The 25,180-nt window shown below is 37.3% G+C and overlaps 1 protein-coding gene across 1 annotated transcript in view; it reads left to right on the top strand.

Moving 5' to 3' along the window:
• The window catches only part of LOC134806544 (uncharacterized), a 28,956-nt gene extending 10,487 nt beyond the window's left edge, over positions 1-18,469 (top strand). The window contains exons 5-12 of the mRNA XM_063779844.1: positions 618-799; positions 3,621-3,763; positions 11,374-11,542; positions 13,133-13,326; positions 14,865-14,985; positions 16,624-16,813; positions 17,625-17,767; positions 17,856-18,469. Of these exons, the coding sequence (XP_063635914.1) occupies positions 618-799; positions 3,621-3,763; positions 11,374-11,542; positions 13,133-13,326; positions 14,865-14,985; positions 16,624-16,813; positions 17,625-17,767; positions 17,856-18,428 (1,715 nt within the window). The 3' untranslated portion in view covers positions 18,429-18,469. The remainder of the gene's footprint in view (positions 1-617; positions 800-3,620; positions 3,764-11,373; positions 11,543-13,132; positions 13,327-14,864; positions 14,986-16,623; positions 16,814-17,624; positions 17,768-17,855) is intronic.
• The last annotated feature ends 6,711 nt before the right edge of the window (positions 18,470-25,180 follow it).

The following is a 25,180-nucleotide window of genomic DNA, read 5'->3' as shown; positions in this document are numbered from 1 at the left end:
GGTCAAGTTTACACTTCAAGAATCTATTGACAGAAAACAATAAGACTTGACCCTTCGGTAGTTGCAACAGCCTAAGCAGTAGGTACGCGTACTCGTAGGTAGGTAATTTATGCTAAGTAATTAACACATTGTACTGTGCATTAAATTAGATGGCAAATCCTACGCTACACTATCGACCAATATATTGATATTGAAACTGTTTACAATTCTGAAGATCAGTGTAATTAAAACTTTTATCATCAATAACACTTAATATATATAGGGTGGCCAAAAAATAAGAACATTCCCGTTGCCAGGGAGGTTTTGGGATTACACTGAGCAACTTTTACTATAGGATCAAAAATCGCGAATAAAATATTTGGCTGTTTCATACATTTTGGCTGGTCTATTTGCTATGGGAGGGTAAATTTATTTTCGCGATTTCTGGGTTGGTCCCATAGTAAAGGTTGCTCAGTATAATCCCAAAACCTCCCTGGCAACGGGAATGCACTTATTTTATGCCACCGTGTATAGAACATCATGTAAACGGCGCGGCTGTAGGAAGAGTAGCGTGATCATAGAGACACAGACAAGGCTCCCAAAGTGGTGTTAACAATACATGTCTCTTTTATTTTCAGATAGTTTCCTCAGTTCTTTCTCCCTGTACAGTACGCTGAAGAAGCTCACCGCGCCAGGCTCCAACGACGAGATATCCTGCATTCACGGTGTCAGGGGGCTGGCAACCATCGCCCTGCTGATCGCCCACAAGTTTTTACCGGTCGCCGTTACGCCCTACAACAATCGGTTGAAGATTACTGAGGTGTGTAATATTGTGTTGCAAGTACTAAAAAATGTGTCTAGCCCTTGTGGACTTAAATAGTTGGGTGATGTTGCTTACAAAATCGTATTAAATAAATAAAATTGCATGGCATTGACATTTGACAACTCTGTCTTTAATCTGAACAAAAAATAAATAATAAATAGACGGGATTAAACAAACCTCAAAACTAATGCGTCTGCAAGTTGCAAATCTTATCTGATCACTTCACTTATACATACAATATGGGGATTTAAATAGCTAAGTTTTTGCCTAATAAAATGTGTCACTGGAAAACGCATTCAATTGTACGCTCGTCTCGTCCTCGCGATATAAATCACAAATAGAAACTAGTTTTCCAATTCCAAATTGGATAAATAAATGTAGTCGGGTAGTATCGTTTATTCGTAATTTGACTTCAAAGAGCCTATTTTGTAGGGCTTCGTGCCCAAAATGGTTAGACGTCATATCCGCTTGTACGTTTCAAGAACTATATAGGTACATTTGATTGAAATTTTGAACATAATATGTAGGTCTAAAGGTACACAAATTTTTGATCTGGTTTAAACTTCATATCTATATGTAATCGATAATCGCGCAGCTGTATTGAAGAAAGAAAGAAAGAAAGAAAATACAGCGCGACATTATACTAGGTACCGCAAATGTCGAAATCGATGTAGCTGCCCGGATTATTTAATTGTCTCTTGCTTGTATGTAAATTGTAAGTAGGTATATACCAATACGCTCCGCGATTATTGCGACATTTAGGGTCCTAACTAAATTGGTTGTTCAATACTTATTGGTTGTTCTATAGAATTTCCAATTTAGCAAGAAAAAAAAACTGTACATATCTTCAAATCTGCAGTTCTGACCTTAATCTCACTTTCGAGCGTGCTCCAACTAAAGAATTGGGTTCATTAAATCCCCGATGTCGCACCTAATACGCTTGGCAAGTGGCCAAGCTTGTTCTAGCAGCGTATGACGCATCGGCGGCACATTTTTAATTGCTATGCCATTGTAAATATGCGATGGTATTGTATTGTAATTATTGATTGTAGTGGTTTATTGTCTTGCATTCTGAACTACCTTACTTATTACCTAGCCGTACACGCACGGATTTGTAAGTTAGATCTGTCTGAAAGATTTGTCCGCCGGACATATCCGTCAATGTATTGGTCTGTATTTCTACATAATGTTTATCTGAATCAGAATACCCCATGTGGTCTTATATGGTTTACTTTTTACATTATCCCTTAGAACATTTAATAACTGGAGTGGCCTTTAAGAGCTTACCCCTCTGCCGAAAAACTTGCACAATTGTGCAAATTTTTTGTATGGACTGACGAGGATGAGATTGGACTGACATGGCTATTTGTACGTTACGTACAAATCATGTAGAAATAACAAGACATTTGACGTCCCCTCCCCTGCAAAAATTGGCAGACTGTTTCGTAAAGAAAATGACAGTGATGACCTGATGACATCTCCAGTTACTAAATACTATTTGATACTATATAGCTTTCGTTCTATCCAGAAGTCCAACTCAAATAGGCCACAGTCGCGGCTACATCGAATTGTTTAGGCGACATCAAACAGGTAGTGACAGGCAGCCAAAGTGGCCATAGATATGAGGCATTTGTGCCGTAACCAATCACCCACAATCACATCTCGGTCTGGAACTGGAAAGGGTCGGAAATGAGCTAGTGACACTTCTGTAGGTAGTTTCAAAAGACCTAGGGTTTGTTGTTCGCTTACATCAGGCGTAACGTACGGCATGGTACCTACGCGTTTTGGCTACAAATGAAAATGTGTCGTAATATTTTAGCGGAGTAGCTATTAAGATATGCGACGCCTTGCTACTACAACATACGCCACATAATTTACTGCATCATTGCTTTTATTTTAATTGCAGGGTCTAATTTAAACACAACATGTCTAGAGCCTCTGAATAAAAAGACTAAAACCCTGTGTAGAGTAATTAGTTAATTACTTAGGAATGTGTGAAAATTATTTGAATTTTAATTACATATTTTAAGGCAGTCCAAAAGTATAAAACTAGTGGCTCTGTGTGCGATAAGCTTAAAAAATGTAAAAATAAAAAATACTTACATACTTCGTTGACTAGGTAATTATCACGGCTAACTTACAATAGTCTTAGGTGCCATAGATTCATACTGGCGCTTAAGCCCTTTATGCCAATTGTGGCTTGGTGAATTATTCTTTAATTTAATATATGACATCCTATTTCAGTTTTTAGTGGAATTAATTATCCTCTATGCAACGTGACATCAATTTCACGTCATCGTTTTGCAAGCTTTCGGACCCTGTTCATCATCATCATAATCATTTTAGCCTCCTGTCGCCCACTGCTGAGCATAATAGGCATCTCTTCATGTACGCCACTTATCCCGATCCTGGGCTAGTCTCATCCACCCTGCTCATTATTTGAAAACTAAAAGGTTGGAGTTAATAATGAAAAAACCGACCAAGTTCGAGTCGGACTCGCGCACGAAGGTTTCCGTACCATTAAAGCAAAAAACGGCAAATAAATCACGTTTATTGTATCAGAGCCCCACCTAAATATTTATTATATTTTGTTTTTAGTATTTGTTTTAGTATCTGTGAAAATTTCAACTGCCTAATAGCTATCACGGTTCTTGAGTTACAGCCTGGTGACAGACAGACAGACAGACGGACGGACAGATGGACAGTGGAGTATTGGAGTCTAAAAAGTAGGTACACGCGATAAAGTCCAGTTGTAGTTTTAAATAATAAGTGTACAGTCGTGTTGGTTTTAATCAACAAATCAAAATCTATTTTCCAGGTGGTAAGCTCGCCGCTGTGGTCGTGGTGCCGCGCCGGCTGGATATACACGGATTGCTTCCTGTTGCTGAGCGGTACCCTGACCGCCCACCGCATGTCGGCCGACGGCTCAGGCGCGAGGAGGCTGTTTTCGCGATATCTTAGGTACCTACACATGACAGATATAAATATAATATTTACGTATATGCGTGAACATATTTTCATGATTAAAAAAAAAATACTAGTATGAACCAGCCTCCGCACACAGCTTCATCCACGCAGAAGTTAACGACTTTCAACTCCATTTTCACCCCCTTAAGGAATGAATTTCAAAAAATCCTTTTCCGTTTTTTCTACTTTCAACATTTGTAGAATATATCTAGGTATCATGTTTAAAATTTTAAAATTCTAAGATATAGGTAGGTACCTAGGCTGTGTGTTATCACTTATCAGCCAGCAGGTATCTAAGTAACGGCATATCTAAAGGAGTATCTAAGTATGTATATTATAATAGGTAATTAAATATTCTTGATTCAGTCGGCATGAATAGAATAGTAAAACAAAGGTTTTGAATAAGTACACTAGTTTTCGAAACAGAATGTTAATTTCGATGCTAAAGCACCTTGGAGATTTAGTTACCTACTAGTTATTAGCGCACTTGACTCCATCTTTCCGAACAAATGCTATTTAGAAAAGCGCAGGCGTTAAATTTCACATCAATAAACGAGTGACCTTATGTATCCAGACACCCAGTGGATCGGTACAATAACTTCGCTACGCTAAAGCTAATTTTTATTCCCAACTCATGTCAGTTTCAGGCATGAAAAAGGACGGTGCCCGGCGCCGAAGTGAATTGGTGCTGAATTTTTGACAATACATTTAGGTTTTATGGGGGTAGTGGCGTGGAAGGCTTACCGTATCTATGTATAAAACTAGCCTTTGGAAAGTATAAAGCACACTGTTTGTTTTCACATAATAATATGTTTGTGAAATGAAATTTATTATTAGTTATAACTATAAACCGACTATTTTAGATGAAACTATTAAAATACGTTTTTACTTTCTCCCGACAAGCCTCATAGCCAAATAGGTAATCGAAACTGATTTAGATTCTACCTTTAACAAAAGTATTGATAATGTTTACAAGTACATTTTAATAAATAGAGAGCCTAACCCAACAAACAATTAGGCGACACTTAGCACTTATTTTGTCACCTAAAGACATAGAACCGCTGTAGAATAGCTACATATTCTAAGCTTACAGGCTCTGGTGATATCAAGGTCTTTAAGAGGTCCATCTATAGCTTTAAGATCCACAGTAGCCGTTTTGGCCGCTATAATGCATCTTAAGCAGCTAGTATTATAGCTCAAAGTGAATTCTACCACCTTAACATCTATATGAGTAATAAGCAGCTGCAATTTTCACTTAAGGTTCTAAACAGGCGATAAAAAGTCTTTTATAGCTCCGTGTATCGCAATCGCTACTTAACTCTCTTGTATCACTTACAGTCGAAAAGAGAAGTTACGAGTCACTATTATAGATCATGTAGTCGCAGACGAGCGTTATTCAATACCTTAGTTCCTTAGTACATCTTATACTGTTAATAGAGTCTTACTTGCAACCTAAGCCTATAGCGCCATGTTGAGATGACCGATGAATCAATAAGCAAAACAAAAACTATTAATTAGAACGTAAATACTTAATAAAAATCGATACTTTTACTCAATATTGGCCTAATGTTAGTATTGTTATATTTAAAACCGGATTCACGTATATTGTGTAATTTTTTGAAAATTAAATACGGTGGACCATAAATAATAAAATATTATATTCAGATAAATATGCAAAGGATCAGAGGCCCTTTAAAATTTTGTTAGTAATACATATAGTTATTGACAGTGTAATTAATTTCGCCATCATAAATCCGCAGATAACGCCGGCATCAGTGAACTAAAATAATTATTTGCTTTTATTTATCCGCCATTACATTTCACTTCAAGCTGTCACAGTGCAAGCTTACGAATAATAATACAAAATGGAAACATTGCAACCAAAGCAGATAGGGCTAAGGAAAAAATGCGCAATTACCTTCTTGAGTGTTACAAATATGGACTTTGAATGCTAATATACCATCTAAAGCTCAAAGTATCATCTATATGGCCCTACACTACTACTCAAATAGTTAGTAGTCGCTTATTTGGCACCCTTTTAAATCTTAAGTACTTAATCAACGCTATTACAGCACTAATTTAGCGCTCTTATACCTCTTATTTCTCTATTGTAGCGCCGTTTTACAACCCAAGGTGATAAAAATTGTGCCCAATCCGGGGGTATTGGGGAGTTATAGCCGGCTATAACTCCTATTTTTAGAACATCAATAGAACCTCTGGAGTAAACAAACGCTTATGTAGAACTCTTTTAACCCTTATATTTAGCGCCTAATGTTAGTTGGGAATTCTTTAAGACGTAAAGATGGAACATCATCATGAGAATTAACATCCAACTAGATTGAAAGTACTTATTATTATTAAATCTACTCTATTGACTTTAATACATTAATAAATTCATAATTTCACAGGTTCATAAGGTTTATTCCGCTCTTCACCTGTTAAATTTTGTCAAAAACGCTGTTATCAATATTTACATTTTACACTCGGCCAATTTAAATTTACGCGACTGAGAAGGATGTGGGGCGCAACGAGATTAAGGCTGGCGTGTAGCCAACAAACGAGAATAAGGTCCACTTTAGTAGTAGGTAATTTCAATTATCCCATCTTTATCTTACCAATCTTACGTGCCGCATTTTAACATGGGATTTTATTTTATTTTCTTGATGTAGTCTTGTCAATTAGGTTTTAAAAAAATTCCCTGAAAGATTAAAAACAAAAAAAAACAATTTATATAGGATAACAGCCAGGTAAAATTAAATAAGGTGGGGATATCCTAAGTATATATACCTTACTATTTGGAAAATAAATACCGTAGTACTATTTAAATTTATGGTATTCGTCCAAGCTATTATTCTACAGACTCTATTGAGCTGATGATAAAAGGAACCTAACAGTTTCTAGTGTCCGTAACACGGAACAGTACAAAATGCATAGGAAAGAAGTAGGATTGTTTACACTAAATAAATTAAACGTATAAAATAAATAAATAAATAAAACTTACCCACCTACAGTAGCGGAAAAAAAATTATCATATTGTGATTTTTCTGTAAAATATATCAAAATAGATGAAACCAGGGACTGAATTTGTTGATAACTTATCAAAAAAGGTTGTATTGATTTATTCTAGGCCCAATATATGCTAACAGGCCGGTACATATTTCAAAAATCTATTTGAATTCGTATTTCTGGAACATGACGTCCGTCACTTGTAGTATATAAGTCTATAAAAAAAAGAATATCGTGTTAATTCGTAACAATATTTGTAAGAATTATCAGTTCCGTCATGGGGAGACCTCGTGGAAATAAAAACTTATCAGTAGCTATAAAAGAAGCAATTGTAATGGGGTACAAAAATGGCTTAACGCAATCGACTCTGGTTAAGCAATTTCAACTTCATCAGTCGACTATATCGAAGGTTTTAAAACGCGAAAAGCTTCACGGATGTGTAAAAAAGCCCAACAAACCTGGTCGCCCACGCTGCACATCACATTTGGTTGACCGCAACATTTTGAGATTAGCCAGAGACAATCCACGATTCACGGCGAGCGACATTATGCGAGAAATATCGGCTGGAGATTCAGTTTCTGTGACCGTACGTACTATAAGAAATCGTCTGATTGATGGTGGACTTCGTGCTCGTCGCCCTGCTAAGAAACCACTTATTTCCAAGAAGAATCGGAAATGTGGGAAAAGGTAATTTGGAGCGACGAATCCAAGTTTTTACTGTTTGGAACAGATGGAATTACGTACGTACGACGCCCCGACAATGCTCGCTATGACCCCAAGTACCAGCTCCCTACAGTCAAGCACGGCGGCGGCTCCCTTATGGTATGGGGATGTTTCAGTGCAAGTGACGTTGGTCCGTTACATCGAATAAACGGGATTATGACAAAGGAAGTATATGAAGAAATATTACAAGATGTTTTTCTTCCCTGGGCACGCCAAAATTTCGGCAGGGCGTTTATATTTCAACAAGATAATGACCCGAAACATTCATCGAATCTTGTTGAGCAGTGGTTCAAAAAACGTAGAGTGAGGAATTTGGAATGGCCCAGTCAAAGTCCGGACTTGAATCCGATAGAAAATCTATGGAAGGAGCTAGGACGTCGTGTGAGTGCAAGAAAAGCAAGAAATATCAATGAAAGATTTGAGCAATTAAAGGAAGAATGGGAACGCATTCCAAATTCTTTCCTCGCAAAGCTGATTGCATCACTGCCCCGAAGATGCCAAGCTGTTCTTGATGCAAAGGGTTTCAGTACCAAGTACTAATCATATATTTTGATTTTCAGTCAAGAATCTGTTATTTTTGTGGTTTTTTTTTTGTTAATAAACCACTTTTACCTATCTTATCTTATCTTATTGTTTTCGGGGGCCCTTGCGGATACACTTCGACCCATAGGGATCTTTTGTGCAGTTACCCCCTAGAAGAGATCCGTCAACTACTCAAGAGCTTTTCCCACCATATCCATGTGTCGGATGATGGAGCTCATGGGTAGCGTTTTAAAGTCCTTTGGTTCCAGGTATCCTGCTCCAAAGTCCTTCATTCTTTGTCTGGCGAGGGCGTGACATTCACACATTAAGTGTCTTACTGTCTCTTCCTCTTCCCCACACATACGACAATCGGTGTTGTCAGAGTGTCCCATCTTGGCCAGAAATCCTTTGACCCCGTAATGGCCAGTAAACACCCCCGTTATGATTTGGAGTTGTCTTTTGCTAAGTTTCCAAAGCTTTTTGCTCCAGCCGGAGTCTATTCCTTGCATAAAGAGCTTTGCATGCTTTAGACCCGTCAGACTATCCCATTCTTCCTGGTGTTTGGTCTTGGTATGGTCTTTAATAGCCGTTGTGATGGTTCCCTGTGAGAGCCCCACGAATGGTTCCGGACCTATAAGGTTACTTACAGATCTGGCTCTGGCGAGTTCATCTTCATTTTCATTGCCTATGAATCCCTCGTGCCCTGGGATCCATACCAGTTGCACCCTGTTTTGCCTTCCAAGCTGGTTCAGAGCTTGGACGCCATTATATACCAGTCTAGAGTCCACTCTGGGCGCTTCGAGCACTTTGAGAGCGGCCTGACTGTCGCTGAGTATATAGATATTCTTCCCTTGGGTTCGCCTAACTATATTCTCATGCACACAGGCAATTATAGCGAATGTCTCGGCTTGGAAGACAGTGGCGTAATTGCCCATGCTTATACTACTACTAAAGTCATTTGCATAAATGCCTGCCCCCGTACCAGATTCTGTCTTAGACCCATCTGTGTACCATATGATGTCGTTTTCATCAGAGATTGGTGCTTCAAGACCTTCGGTCCACTCAGCCCTTGTTGGAATTTTAACTTTAAAATTCTTATGGAACACAAACTTGGGTTGCATCTTATAGCAGCCCATATTCGTAATCCTTTTCATGAAATTGTCACATTCCATGTTTGTGTGTTTGGTCTTTGGCTTGCTATCGCTCCAGAGGCCTGTTAGGGTCAACCTGTGTAGCGATTTCCGCGCCTCAGATTGTATCACTAGGTGTAGCGGCGAGAGGTCTAGCAGTACCTCCATCGCCGCTGTTGGCGTCCTTCTAAACGCGCCAGTAATAGCCATGCATGCCGTTCTTTGGTCTAGATATTTCACTTCATTGGACATTTCCAGTACCCTTCCATAAAGCTTCAGCTGCTTCATGCCATTAAGGGTCTTTTTCCTAATAAACGGTATTACCACTGTTTTGCCTGGGTTTATGGAGAGTTGATGACAGTTGCACCATCTCTCCACTTGCTTCAGTGCTTTATTCATGATTTCCGATACTGTTACCTATACTTTGCGTTTTAGTTATTTTAGGTACCTACTTTTAAATAAATTTGTGCAAAACGAGTGTCTTTTATGATATCGTATGAATGTAATATATGATTATACTCTCCATTTAAAGAGCTTTCATATGATAATAGTTAAGGTAGGTTTAGTCGATCACATATAGAAATATTTAATAAAAACACAAATATGATAGATTTTTACCCGCTACTGTATCTTAGGTGCTCCAGATCTGTGTATGGATGTATTGTAACACGGATGATTTTTGCTTAAAAAAAGATTTTTGTAACTTCCTCCTTGCTTCGTTCTCCTCAGTGCTGAGGGTCGTGACCTAGTGGAGCACATGATTCCGGATTGCAGATTTCCAGCCTATCCGATCCCTTGCGACATCTAAGGCATCATGGATCTTCATGGATAGCGATTTGCTAACCTGGTCGGACCATCGCGTTGCACTTCGGCCCCTTCTCTTTTCTCTTATAAGTCCAGTGATCGTACATTTACTAGCATTTTTGGTGCAGCAGAGTGGTGTTAACGGAATTGGTATAGATAATTTCAACTGAAATGGTAAATTAAGGTTAATATTAACGTAATTATCGCTAATTAATCATTAGGGTTGAAATTATTTATACCAATTCCGTTAACACCACTCCGCTGCACCAAATCGATTCGCGTGGTGTTAACGGAATTGGTATAGATAATTTCAACTGAAATGGTAAATTAAGGTTAATGTCAACGTAATAAACGCTAATTAATTATTAGGGTTGAAATTAATTATACCAATTCCGTTAACAACACTTCGTGCACCAAAAACGCTGGAAAATGTACGATCCCTGCTTATAACTAACTTACGGAATGCTAATTAATTTATCCTGGTAATATGCATGTTTGCCCAAAATTCCGCAATGACTAAAAACGAAGTTTTCAACCAGAGTGTCTAACCCGTGTTATGTCAACACGAAATCGTGGTGTATGTCAACACGAAAGACCGGTCATTGTAGAGATCCTTGGGGGCTGCTTTTGTCCGGAGTGGGTCAAACAGATCACTGTGTTATGTCTTTCCTGTAGACATACACAAGAGTTAAGGGCTATAAAGGTTAATTTTCTTATTTAACCCTTATCCACGTGAAAAGGTCCTCCTTTTATTTAGAGAACTATGATAAAATCATTGCTTACATGCCCACAAGCTGTTAACTATTGCCAACAGGAGAAAAAAATGTGATGTTCGCGATAACACACTAGTTTTCGCTCCTGTGGGCAATAGTTAACAGCTTGTGGGCATGTAAGTAATGATTTTATCATAGTTCTTTAAATAAAAGGAGGACCTTTTCACGTGGATAAGGGTTAAATAAGAAAATTAACCTTTATAGCCCTTAACTCTTGTGTATGTCTACAGGAAAGACATAACACAGTGATCTGTATGACCCGGGTACTTCTTGGATGGTCCTTCTTCTTCTCCGTGTTATCCCGACATTTTGCCACGGCTCATGGGAGCCTGGGGTCCGCTCAACAACTAATCCCAAGAATTGACATAGGCACTAGTTTTTACGAAAGCGACTGCCATCTGACCCTCCAACCCAGAGAGAAAACTAGGCCTTATTGGGATTAGTCCGGTTTCCTTACGATGTTTTCCTTCACCGAAAAGCAACTGGTAAATATCAAATGATTATTTCGTACATAAGTTCCGAAAAACTCATTGGTGCGTGCCGGGGTTTGAACCCGCGGCCTCCGGATTGAAAGTCGCACGCTCTTACTTTTAGGCCACCAGCGCTTCTTCAATGGTATGATACTGATAATTTGATTAATCTTCAGATTGACCCCTGCTCTACTAGCTGTGGTCCTGTTCTACGCATACATCTGGGATAACATCTCCACAGGCCCCATGTGGGGCACCCTCGTCACCAGGAACGCCGAAATCTGCCAGGAGGGCTGGTGGTGGAATCTGCTCTACGTGCAAAACTGGTTCGGCTTCGAAGACATGGTGAGGGCTGCGTCACTGTTAATAACATACAGTCAGCAGCAGAAGTAGCTACGCGGGCGAGGTGTTCAAAATTACCTTGACACGATCTTATTCTCTTAACAATAAAGTCGCGTTAAGATCATTTTAAACACCTGACTCGCTTAGCAACTTCTGCTGCTGATTGTACAAGTTTAGTTTAACCCGATTATAAGTAGATAATATTAATTTGCATGTTAGTCTACGTTACATAATGACAATTTCTTCCCCTTTTTACTGATCGAATAAATCCATTTAACCTTTTAACCGCCGTAGACTGATATAGGAACATATTATTATTTTTGTTCGCCTTTGTACATTTTATATATTTTGCTTCATTGTACAACAAAGTGTTGACATAGTAGTACATAGGTACAAGTCGTAAAGTACAAAGAAATAAGAGTTATAATATTTATTTATTACACATTCAACAGTTACATACGTCTAGAAGACAAACAACATTGACAAAAATAAATTATGAATAAATTGAAAATTAATAATATAGGTCATGTTAACTATACATAAACTCAAAATAAGGGTCTTATAAATAAAAAACGCATCCTCTAACCCCCAAGTATTCATAAATCTCTAGGGGCCTGATTTAGTTAAATTATGTTTTATCCCTTTCTTACATACATAAGTCAAACAGATATGACAGATAAAGACACGATTATTAGCTAATTGAGGTTGAATATTGCTTATAAGTTGAGCAAAATAAATAAGGTTAACATAAATAATAAGTGTAAATGTAAACATAAAACACTAGGTCTATTTAAATAGCTTCCCATTTGGGTCATAAAGGCATAAAGAATAGGTGCTGACCGTGACATCGGTAAGTACGTATTCTTCGTGAATCGTTTCATATACATTTATCATTCCTTTGCTTGAAGTGTTGCAAATTGTGGCTTCGGAATGATGTGGCATACATTCGAACATTTGCCGTATCAGAATAATATCAAAAATGGGATGCGTGCGCTCGTTTACTACAGAGTGCAGTTACACGTGTGTGAGTAACACAATGTAATGTTGATCATATTGGTATCACATTAAGCATATAACCTTTAAGTTCTGAATAAGTTCAAGCTTTTAGGTCAGTAAACAGTAGCGTATTGTAGATGGGTTATTGTTGTCAATAACTTGTGTTCCCGATGTCTAACATGGACAAGATTAAACAAATCGACATAACGAGGTTTGTAGGTACTATTTATTAAGGGCGCTTTATAACGAGAAACATGTCACAAATAAACTGCTTTGAAAATACAAAAGTATGTTTAGTATCTTGATCCTTCAGCATTTGTTTCTCAATCTGTAAATAAACATTTTACCAGTATTTATGGCTTCGTCAGGCAGGCAGGAATTAAATTACGTCAAATCAGTAGCATGTCAAACGTCCCATACATGTGTGACCACGCTCTACGAAGCCGAAATTAGTCGGCTTTCTTTCCAATGACCGATGTGCAATATTTATCGCCGTGTACTGGAATTCCTGGTTGCCACATTGATGTTTGTTTGACATTATACTTTGTGCTTGACATATCGTATCAATAATTTCGATTCTTTTTTATTTAATTCCAGTGTGCCCCTCAAACTCACCAGCTGGCTTTGGATATGCAGCTCACTATCATAGGCGGTATGATAGTCTGGGTGATGCAGGTCAAGCCAGGCGTCTCCAAATTCCTCCTGCCCACCATAATAGGTCTGGCTGCGTATTCCAGATATTCGACGGTCAGCGAACATCGTTTGACTCTGCTGGCCTATCATGGCGTGAGGTAAGGCTTTAATAACATAGTTTTTTTCAATTTAGTACTTTTTGTGGTGAAAACTATCTAAATAGTTGAAATATTCGATTCAAAACAGTGACAGATGTAAGACACAATATAAAATTTCATTACAATAAACTTAGCAGCGACTGGATCAGGTCAAATTCGTCATATTTATGAATCAATTTGGCATTTAGATATTTTGGGACTACGTTGTTTTGATTTGAAATTAAGGTCAAATAAAGACAATGATATTTAGGTGCAAAAAAAGCAAAGCAACATTTCACGTAGGATGGTATAAATAACTCTCTTGGCGTTTGCCTTATAATGTCAGTCAGAGGGATATCTTAAGCCGAAAGTGGAGGACCCGCGCGAAATCGCCTTTTCATACAAACGTAGTCCTTTTTCTTCTCCGGATATTAACATTATTTATTGTATGTCAACCGCAGCTTTGCCCCTACGTACTTTTTCGATTTTTTAATTATTATAAGAGTTAGGAGCATTTAAAATTTTGTATGAAAACTCTTGTTGCTCCTAATTTTTACAATAATCATACGAGTAAAGACAAACATAGGGGCATAGCTAATTGTCAACTCTTGCAACATTAGCATTACATCAGGTGGAATTATCTCGATTGAGTACCGTAGACCGGGGTGATGTTGCAAAATTTGGGGTTATGTACTTTAATAGATTTAAAACGGCCATAGAATTACCATTATTCATTATTTACTGAAAATGTTCCTGTAACTAGTTGGATTACTATATAATTATTCATATTCACCTACTGTAAAAAATCTCGCATAAATATATATTATGGCTTAAAAACTAGAATTTAAAAGTCGCCCCTGCATTTGAAAGTCACCCCGGTCAATGGTACCTATGAACTTGTATCAATCCACTACCAGTAAGGATTGTTGGACCTGCCTGACTACATCACGTGTAGGGAGGTCACTACATCAAGTCGCCTCCATATTATTATGATTTTAAATAACAAGAATCCGGTTATTATATACTTGACCCCACGAAACATAGCGTTAGAATTCTCAGGTGGCCGTAATACATTTAAATGAAAGCTAAATTGGTAAAGTTAAAACTGGTTTTATATTCTTATACTTAGTAGCAACATTTTGATAAATTCAAGTAGGTATTCACGGAACGGGTGAAGTTCACGGCATCGGATTAATAATAGGTAATAAAATGTTAAAATCATAATATTACTAAAAAAATAATATGGGAAATATTCATGAATTGTGAATGCAAAAGGAATGATTAATAGTAGTTTATGTAACTTCTACATAACAAGCCAACGTAATACCTATATTATTAGGTACATAGTTCTTAAGAGTCTTTTAGAACTATATGAATGTGAACAATAGTTGACTTTTTATAGCTACAAAATTTTATCATCTATTTTTATTCCAATTGAACTGAAATGTAACTTTCCTTTCATATATAGCTTCAGTGAGAAGCGTGTACGATGATGGAGATTGAACTGACTGAAGACAGAATAAATATTTATTTTTATTTTTTGACAACTTGTTTTTTAGTGTCAGCCAACTCTACAGGACAGCCCGTTTAAGCTACACCTCCGTGTATCACCGCTGCACCCCATATCTCATCGGAATCAGCTTAGGCATTGCTTTGCAGAAACCTACTCAACTCAATAAGGTATGTTAAAGTAAATTAAGAAGCCACCTGAAGCGATTGAAGCGAATGATTCATGTACATATGGTTTTCACATTTAATGAAGCAACTGGGTGTAACGACGCAGCATATTGCGTATATAAATCAAACAAGTACAAGCTAGCTAGAACTTAACTAAAATTCGTCTGAAAATATGAGGGAGGTATCCAAATTGCAACCTAGCTGCTAACGTCATGTTCAACTAACAACCGTATGAAGTTACATGACGTCGTGGTTCCGTGGAAAAGAGTGAGTTTAGGAATAATGAAGCCATTTCGATAAGCTTTAAACTTATAAAAAAAGTAAAATAGTTCGAAGTGAGCCTGATCCATAAGGATTTATTAAATCTGCAAATACTTATATCTTATTTAATAATTATAAAATTAATAATCTTTTTGGCAGACTCGTACAAAGAAACATGACATTATTAGGTAGTGCACATGCAATATATTATTGCAGGTGACTGTACCTTTTTGTAATAAAACGTTTCTCATTACCAAAAAGACTATACCTTAGCAGTGTACAAAAAAATCATTATGATAAAGGTGGACTTAATACTGAGAAGTATTCTATGTATACTAGTTTATATTCTCTACAAGTTAAAATTTAAATATCTCTAAAATAAGTAGATAGCGAAAAGCGAAAAATAGGTAGGAAACTTAAAAATAAAATATTATGGAAGTTAGGTAACTAAGTACAAGCTGGCAACTATAAAGTCGCATTAAGACAACTTTTGTTGGTGGTATAAAGATTCAACATTTTTCATCACAGCGTACACTTTACCTTTTTTCAAGGTATTACATAATATGTAATACCTTATATTATCTTAGCAAGTATATTAAGCTTTAAAAGTGCAGTTTTTAGTATTTCATTAATACAATAACGACACCTAAAACAACACATATAGGAACATCATATTGTATGATAAGATGCATCTTAGGGAATTATATTATCTCTACTTCTCTCCTACTTCTATAACATTGGAATCTTTTTAAACTATCAAATGCAAAGAAAACTGCAACCATCGCAAAAATGCGACTGTTCCATTTTGAAAATATTTGTCTTCTTTAAGGAACGATGTAAATAGCTTTTGAGATGGTAAAATGGATATTTCGTAAAATTGTATTTCCGGCGTTGACAGGGCAATTAAATAGCTATCGGTTTAAAATAACAGTTTTGAATGATTCACGGTTAGTTTCACTAGACTTAGGTACCTATATCGACCGGGATATGAACCGTGATTACCTTTTGTATTGTTTTCGAGCTCCCGCCCCTCTGGAGCCGCCATTAACAGGCGTTCCCCTCTGTCGAAAATAGGCGGCCGATGGTCAACCACATGTTAACCATATGGACTGACGTTTATCTGACATGACGTACCTATACATTTGATGTGTCCCTCCCCCGCAAAAAACGGCAGACTAATATTTTGTACCGAAAATTTTAGACATGGCGTCTCCGTTGGTTATATCCTCTAAGTCCCGCCCCGTGAACAAGATGCATGTAACTGCGTCGAAATATCGGGAGCTCGAAAACAATACAAAAGGCAATCACGGTTCATATCCCGGTCGATATAAGTCTAGTGAATCGGTTTAAAATGTTGACATGTTATTTTTCTTCTTACAGGTCCTGTTAGCCTTGGGTTGGTTGACAAGCGGCGCTCTCTGGAGTCTAGTATGGTGGGCAGGACTAGACTCTGGCAACACTCAGTATCGGTACAGCGCTTTGTTCGCTGCAAACTACGCCGCCCTCGCGCCGGTGGCCGCTTCCCTAGCCATAGCCTGGGTCATATACGCCGTGCATAATGGATATTGCGGTAAATGATCATCTTTCAGCAAGGGATGGCAAAAAATATGCTAAAAGAATACAAAACAGACAGATTATATGAATATTTTAGTAGGCATTTATTGCGATGAATATATTAACGACACCATGTACTTACATTAGGAGCCGTCAACACGTTTGAGCTGGAGAGCATGCGAAATAAAAATCATGTATAAATAAACACTCGATAAATTACCCATATTCGTTTAGTAGTCAGGTTAACAATGAGCGATAAAACTTTATTATTATGTTTTAATCAAGTTATTAAGCCGATTATTAAGCCAATTATGTACATCCGCCTCAAACTCACCACAAAATAGGCGGAAAAATACTTAAACGTGTATAATATTTTAGAACTTCTTAATTTTCCAATTAACTTACAAGTGATGACGTCAAAATCCCGATGCTTTTGACGTTAGTTAGTTAAGTAATTAACTCTTTTTATCGCTTACTACCGTACAAATTATAAATTAGTTCTAGAATTTAGTTTTATATTATTATTTATTAGCACGTCCGTAAATATATTCATTTAAGAGCAGGATTATGGAAGTGTTCATCATATTGCGAAAATTCTGTCATTTTAACCTTTGTCTTCTTATTCGATTTTTTTTTGTATTTTATACGTCTATTTACATTCTCATTTGGAGTATATCAGTTTAGCGTCAAAACTACTTGTGTTACTTAAGATTGTGCAAGTCTAAACCTATTTACTAGACGTGAAGATGTACATGTAAAACTGATAGTTTTCTCTGCAATTTACTCTGAAGATTATTATTGAACAGTGTCAATATTTCTTTCTACAGAATCCCTGGCCAATTTTTTCTGCTGCCGTCCGTTGGTACTTATCAGTCGACTCTCTTACGCACTGTATCTTTGCCAGTTCATCGTGTTCCTCACTGAGGCTGCCACCATTCGGACTTCAAGCGAGTTTAGCTTAATGTCTATGGTACGCAAAACTTCACAAATTATAATTAATTTTGTTATTCTTATGACTGATATTTCCATAAATTATCATATTTTTCTTCTTGTTATAGATTGATCTTCACGAAATATCTCTGATAATGCTTTCGTCAACGTTATTAACTCTGACATTTGTGATACCGATGCAATCCTTGCACAAAGTCTTCACTTTCTCATCAAATTCTGATAAAGACGATAACAAAGAAGAATCAGAAGAAAAGCCAGATGAGAATCACGTAGCGGCAGACGCGGAAAATACCAAAGATCAAGAAGAAGAAATAGATGTTCCACAAATAAAAACAAGACAGCTTCTCGTTGCTCATAGAGAAGTGTTAGAAGAAATTCCTGAAGCTGATATCGAGTATGAAGTTCAGAGAGATAAACTTGAAGGACTTGAAGAAATTTTAGAGGAAGAAGAAGATGAAGGAGCGGACGATGATATCAGAGAGAATCATTTTGATGAAGAAGATTTGGAAGTGATCGAGGAAGAGCAGGGAGGCGAGGATGATTTCTGGGGAGACAGAGATGAAGACTACGTACCAAGAAGGGCGTATCCCTTACGAGATGATGATGAGGATATCGATGAGTGGGAATGGACCGCGAATGGCAGTCAAAACGGAGCTCAACACTACCGATATACCAGATAATGTTATCCGATTATGTAAATTAAATCTCACGATTTCATTAAGTGTTTTTTTTCGTGGGTATTTGAAGGTATAATATATAATAGATAGATATATAAATATTTATGTTATATAGTTTGGTAAGCCATTTGCGCCGGTAGAAAATGATGGCAAATTTAAAAAGTCCTTCCATAGAATATATGGTTTGCCAGAATATACTCGTATATATCTTAGAGTTAGACCAAGACAAGTTTGCAACGATTTTGATAGCACACGCTGTGCAAATGTTATTGGGCATTTCCATTTAAAGTTGTACCATGACTCACTTGACGAGTTGAAAATATAATTTGGATTATTTGGTACTTTTTTATGTAATTGTATGAGTAAATATATTCTAGTTTATGAAACACAAAAGAGAATCGTCATATTTTTAGCATAAACCAGTTAAAATTAATATTTAATAGGATGAGGGAGGTTTTTTGCAGTCCGTTTGGTTACAAATAATAAAATAATAATAATAATAAATATTGGGGACATCTTACACAGATCAAACCTAGCCCCAAACTAAGCAAAGCTTGTACTATGGGTGCTAGGCGACGATATACATACTTGTATAGATAAATACATACTTATATACATAGAAAACAACCATGACTCAGGAACAAATATTAGTGTTCATCACACAAATGAATGCCCTTACTGGGATTCGAACCCAGGACCATCGGCTTAGCAGACAGGGTCACTATCCACTAGACCAGACCGGTCGTCGAAATGGTTTTTGATATAGTAAATAAAAGACATACTTGAAGCAAATGTTTTTATGTTTAAAGCATAATAATGTTAATAAACAACCTAAAAACAATCACCATTGACCAATTTAGAACAAACATTTTACATAAAAGGGAATTTTAGGTGGTTTGGTTACGAGGTGGCCCCAAATCGTACGTTATTTTTAGGTTTATTAAATAGTTAGTGGCATTACTGCCATGTGACGAATAACAATCATTAGAATTAACAAAACATGTGATTATTGTTAAGAAAATTAAATAGTTTAAAATAAAATAAAATAAAAATAAAAATCATTTATTGCAGATCAATGATCCATATGATGTTAGTAACAATTTTGACTTAATAACTAAGTTAGTCGGTACAGAAAATATACAAAAAATATACAACACGACAAATTGGCCCGCGATTGGTCGCGGCCTCATCCTATTTGGCCCTGCCGATGGCCACTTCGACCCAGTATTTAGTTATAGGGCAGTCAAGGCTCTCCGACAATACTTTGAGGAGGCCGTTGCTGCTGCCACGCACTCGCCTGAGTAGTGATCCCACACGCTTGCGTCTGATTGCAAAAAAGTCGTCCGTTCGCACTTCTGCAAACATTCTGGACGCACTACAGTGCTTCGGCAGCCGCAACAGCATCCTCAAAATATTGTTATATTGGACTCTCAGTGCATTGTATGCCCTCTGTGTAAAACCTACCCACAGACTGCAAGTGTAGAACGTCTGACAGTAGGCTTTGAAAAGCGTCAATTTGACTTGTTCATTACACCTTGCAAATCTGCGGGCAAGCATATTACCACGCACCGCCATCGCCCTTCTCTCCCTCTCTATATCCAGGTCATCCTTTAGGTCTTCTGTAAGGATATGCCCCAGGTATTTGAACCTCTCAACTCTCTTCAAGGGCACGCCGCACAGCATGATCCTAGGTATTGTTGTAGGGTTGTATTTACTGGCTTTGAAGAGTACAAACTCGCTCTTGCTTGTGTTATATCTAAGACCATGCTGCTCAGCATACCCCTCACACATCGAAATGAGTTGCCGTAACGAGTCGCTCGACGGACCCAGCAATACCATGTCGTCTGCATAACTGATGTTGTTAAAACACGTTTTATCTATATGACATCCGACATGTGCATTGCTGAGTCCCTCAATCAACTCATTCACACAGAGGTTGAACAGCACGGGAGATGTTAGTCCACCCTGACGTACCCCACATTTTAAACTATACTCGTCCCAGTCCTCACCTGCCCATTTCACGCAATTGACCTGGCTGCTGTACCAGTACTTTAATAAATCGACGCACTCACTCGGTATACCCGTTTTCTCTAGCTTGTCCCACAGTACGTCGTACACAACCAGGTCAAATGCTTTCGACAGATCCAGAAAACACGCATATATGGGTGTGTTCCTGTCTTTATAGTACCTGATAGCCCTCTTAACACACAATATTGCAGTCTCTGTGGACAATCCTGGCCTGAACCCGAATTGTGCATCGTGCAGCTTAATGTACTTACAAAGTTGCTCATTAAGAAGGCTATCAAGCACTTTAGCCAGAACAGTTGCTAGAGAGATGGGCCGGTAATTTCCCAGATCCGACAAATCCCCCGTTCTGTTCTTTACCAGCGGCACCACCACTGTCCTAGTGAGCTTCCTAGGGAGATAAGCGTGTCTTAAGCACATCGTGTTAAACATCGCCAGCACCCGCGGCAAGTGTACTCCCGCATACTTGAGATGCTCTATGCTGAGCCCGTCATGACCCGGTGATTTACCCCTCTGCATGTTTTTGATCACAGTGTCAACTTGCTTCGCAGTGAAACTAAGGGTACTCTCACCCATAACGGCCTCAGCACACCGCACCTCTTTTGTAGGTTTATGCAGGATTGGGTCTACAGAAAACACACGTCTGAAACTATTCGCGATGTCCTTCTTGTCGCTAACTCCCCCCACACTCACAGGGACACTAGGTCTCACATTAAGTTTGTTTGTGCTTTTCCAGAAGGCCTTAAAGTCATTTGCAGCCCGTTTGGTGGCAAGAATATCGGCTTTAATTTGTTCCTGCCTATCTTGTTTAGCTTATAAACTTTGAATAAACAATAATAAATAATTTTGAAATCAAGGGGACATTTCCAAATGGACACCCATGTAACTTAATGGACAAAGTAAAGACGAGATCACAATAATCAAAAATTTACACAAATACTCAGTGAATAAAAAAAGGACTACAAAATATGTACCAAAATCAGTAGAGAGAGTTTTAGACATAAGAAACTCAATATTACTTAATAAAATATGACTTATTAATTCGACATGAATTAAATAAGTATAGACAAAGTCACGGTAAAAACTATACATACTCAATGTGCTTGCGACTTTACCGTGTCCGTTTGGTTACATTTTTCTAGTCCGGCTATATGTTACGCTTCAAATTGTAACCAAACGGACGTAACGATTTGTCTGATCCAGAATTAAATCTATTCAAAATAATACAAAACTAACCGCAATGTTCAACTTATTTACTTGATAAATAACTATATGAAACATGGTTTTATTTAATATTAACAGTGTTTTCGTTACTTAAGGTTCAAGCTGCATAAACAGTTTAACAAAACGGACAAAATATTGAGTAAACTTACCGGTCACACACCAGCACGCCTTGGAGGTTGCGAATTGACTGTTTTAAATCAAATTTGACGTTTAAACAAGCTTTATCTATGGTCACAGGGTTGCCAGGATGAAAAAGAACCTAAAATGTTGGTAAAAAGTATTTCGTTAAGTAGCGTAAACTGCGTAACCAACTCGGACTATGTCCGTTTCACGATTTCGCGGGGACAACGTTTTTATCGAAATTAAACCCTATTATTGATGTTTTTAAAGCTCTTTTTCATCAATAGCACATTTTTCAACATTTAAACTATGCCAGGAATGCATTATTTGGTGTTGCCTTCATAGGAAAAATATGTGTAAAAGTCCATCAAAAATTGAAGTCGGTGAAGGGGTTGTACTACGGGGTCACTTTATCATATCTAAAAACCTGATCAAAAATTGAAGTCGGTGAAGGGGTTGTACTACGGGGTCACTTTATCATATCTAAAAACCTGATTTTAAGTAAGAAAAAAGTGATTTATTGTGCGTTAAACTTAATAAATGATGTGTCTATATAATATATTTCAATAAAAAACATCATTTGCCCAGTTAAAAAAATCGACTTAAGAGTAAATCGCAAAAAATGTAAGGGGACATGCGAAAAACTCGAGGGTACAACTTTAAATGGAAATGCCCTATTATAAACGTCAAACTTCTACATATATGAAATTATGACTTAACCATTGAACTGGGTATGCTATCAAAATCATTGCAGACTTTTCTTGATCTAACACTATCTCGATATAAAATTGAATTACTTATTTAAAAAAAAAACACAAATAAATAATAATACAGTATTAGTCTTTTTTACAACCTAGAAGGTAGGAGAATCTTATAATAATGAAAAAATCGAAAAAAAAAAACATTCATAATTTCATAAATAATTATAATTTCATAAATAATATCCAGGGATCTACGAAAGATCAATATCAACTGACTAGTATGAAAGGTGTTTTTACTAACCTAGAGCTGGCTAGAGGATAGAGTTATAGGTTTGGTATAAATAGTGTAGACAGGAAGATCTCCAAATCAACAACTAATTGCATACTTACCACAAAACGGAATCCATTGTCGCGGTAAACCTCAATGTACATGGCGAGGTGAGGTCAAAGCCTTTTATAGAAACTGGTGGGAGACAGGTCAGACAGGACCAGGCCACGCGGGAGGTGAACTTATTAAGCCGACCACTGACTAACAGGCCGCCGGACGATATCGGCCTGTCAGTTAGAACAATAATTCGACAGTTCCGAACAACTGACCGGCCGATATTGTCCGGCGGACTGTTAGTCAGTGGTCGGCTTTATGTATAGGTACGTATATTAATTTTACAAAACGATTTTATGGAATTCGTACAAAGCGTGAGGCCTCTATCACGGTAATTCTTTATTCATAAACGATGTATATATATGGGCATATTTACATTTATTTAAGAAATCGTGTAGACACTGTAGGCATATCTGGTAGGTACTCGTGCCAATCGTTTATCTGGCCAATTCGAACGTACACTGATATCAGAATGACATCTGATTGATATCATTTAGTTATCGTGTATGTCGCTCGTATTAAATATTATGGCGTCGTACAAAATATAAATATAATACGGCGCGGTAACTAAATAATATGATTCAAATATCATTCTGATGTCAGTGTCGAATTGGTCTGTATGGTATCTTCCAATTTTCAGGTTGACGTTAAACTTTTATACAGTTATTTCACTTCATTAAGGTATTATTTAACGACCGGTCTGGCCTAATGGGTAGTGACCCTGCCTATGAAGCAGATGGTTCTGGGTTCGAATCCTGGTAAGGGCATTTATTTGTGCGATGAGCACAGATATTTGTTCCTGAGTCATGGATGTATTCTATGTACCTATTTAAGTTTTTGTATATTACCTATATATATCGTTGTCTAAGTACCCACAACACAAGCCTTCTTGAGCTTACTGTGGGACTTCGTCAATTTGTGTAATAATGTCCCTATAATATTTATATATTTATTAAACGTTAAAGTCTGAATTCGATTGCTGCCAGTTATTTCATATAAGGCATCTACATCTATTTAAGGTTTGGTATTTTCCGGTGTATGGTGAATAATTTACGCAAGTAGCCAATTTTATACTGTCACGTGTAAACTCGTCTCGTATATAAGTACCCGTGTAGCCGCTTATGGCTTAAGGACGTTTGAGAGTTGGTCTTAATTTTTTTTTACAAGGGAGAAAAGTTGTTTTTCAATTTCTCGTGTCAATTTTGATACCCAAAACAGCGAAATATTCCAAAATTGCTTCGAAAAGTCTTTTCGACGCCGTGTCAAACACAAATGCTGTCACTCGGACGCCACGTCACCCAAGTGTTAACACTGAAATTGAACTTTATGCATATGCACGTAGGTCTATGTTGCTCTGTGGTCTGTAACTGATTAATCGGTTTTTGGCGTTGAACCTGCGGTGCGAATATAATATCGGTCATTGGCGTCAAAAAGGTTAAACAAACTTAGGCACGAGTGTTTACCTGAACAAACTTTGGAGTGAAATACAAAATGTTGCGCCACACCAGCGCGAGGAAAATACTAACTACATATAAACATTACAAATCAAATCGAAATGAAGGCTTTTAAATATTTATCACTCAAGATCATAAATTAAAAGTCCATTCCACCAGCCAACATGAGGCAACCTCAAAGTTAGCATCAAATTAATTTTCACACAGCATTTACCAAATCCTGTGTCATTTATTTTATAAAAAGAATATTTAAGTCTCTAGGTATTTGTTTATATTTTATAATTAATATAACATATTTTGGACCCTTTTGATCACTTTGTTGTCCGTCCGTCAAGACCCTTTATCTCGGGAACGCGGGGAGGTATCGTGTTGAAATTAAAATCATATACCTACTGAGGTTCTAGTCCTTAGATGCTGTGAAAAAATAAAATTTCTAAGTAAGGATGTAAAAAAAGATACCGCCGTTTATGGCGTTTATGCCGCAAAAAACGTAAATTTCGACACTCTCAAGGGTATTAAAATTGATAGGGTTCCCGTTGACCTAGGATTACGAAATTTGGCAAGTACAAATACAGGGAAAATCTGTAAACTGTAAAGTAAAAAATAAATTGTTACATTTATAATACAGTAATTTTATACATTTCGCATTTGAGTTAAATCCGGTAGTTCTGATTTTTTGCAGACGTGTTTATGATGTTGGCCCAATGAATAATACAAGTTTGTGACTTCGAGCGCCATACGCAACTTTGTCAAATATCGAAAAACCCGCGAAAATTTCGGTTTTCTTGTAGATTTGGGCGATTATAACCCTAAAGGACTAGTTTTTGATAGTGCCTTCTCAGGACGTTT

This window comes from Cydia splendana, chromosome 3, assembly GCF_910591565.1.
Source record: "Cydia splendana chromosome 3, ilCydSple1.2, whole genome shotgun sequence".
Taxonomy (NCBI): domain Eukaryota; kingdom Metazoa; phylum Arthropoda; class Insecta; order Lepidoptera; family Tortricidae; genus Cydia; species Cydia splendana.
This window is presented reverse-complemented; position numbering and strand designations above follow the sequence as displayed.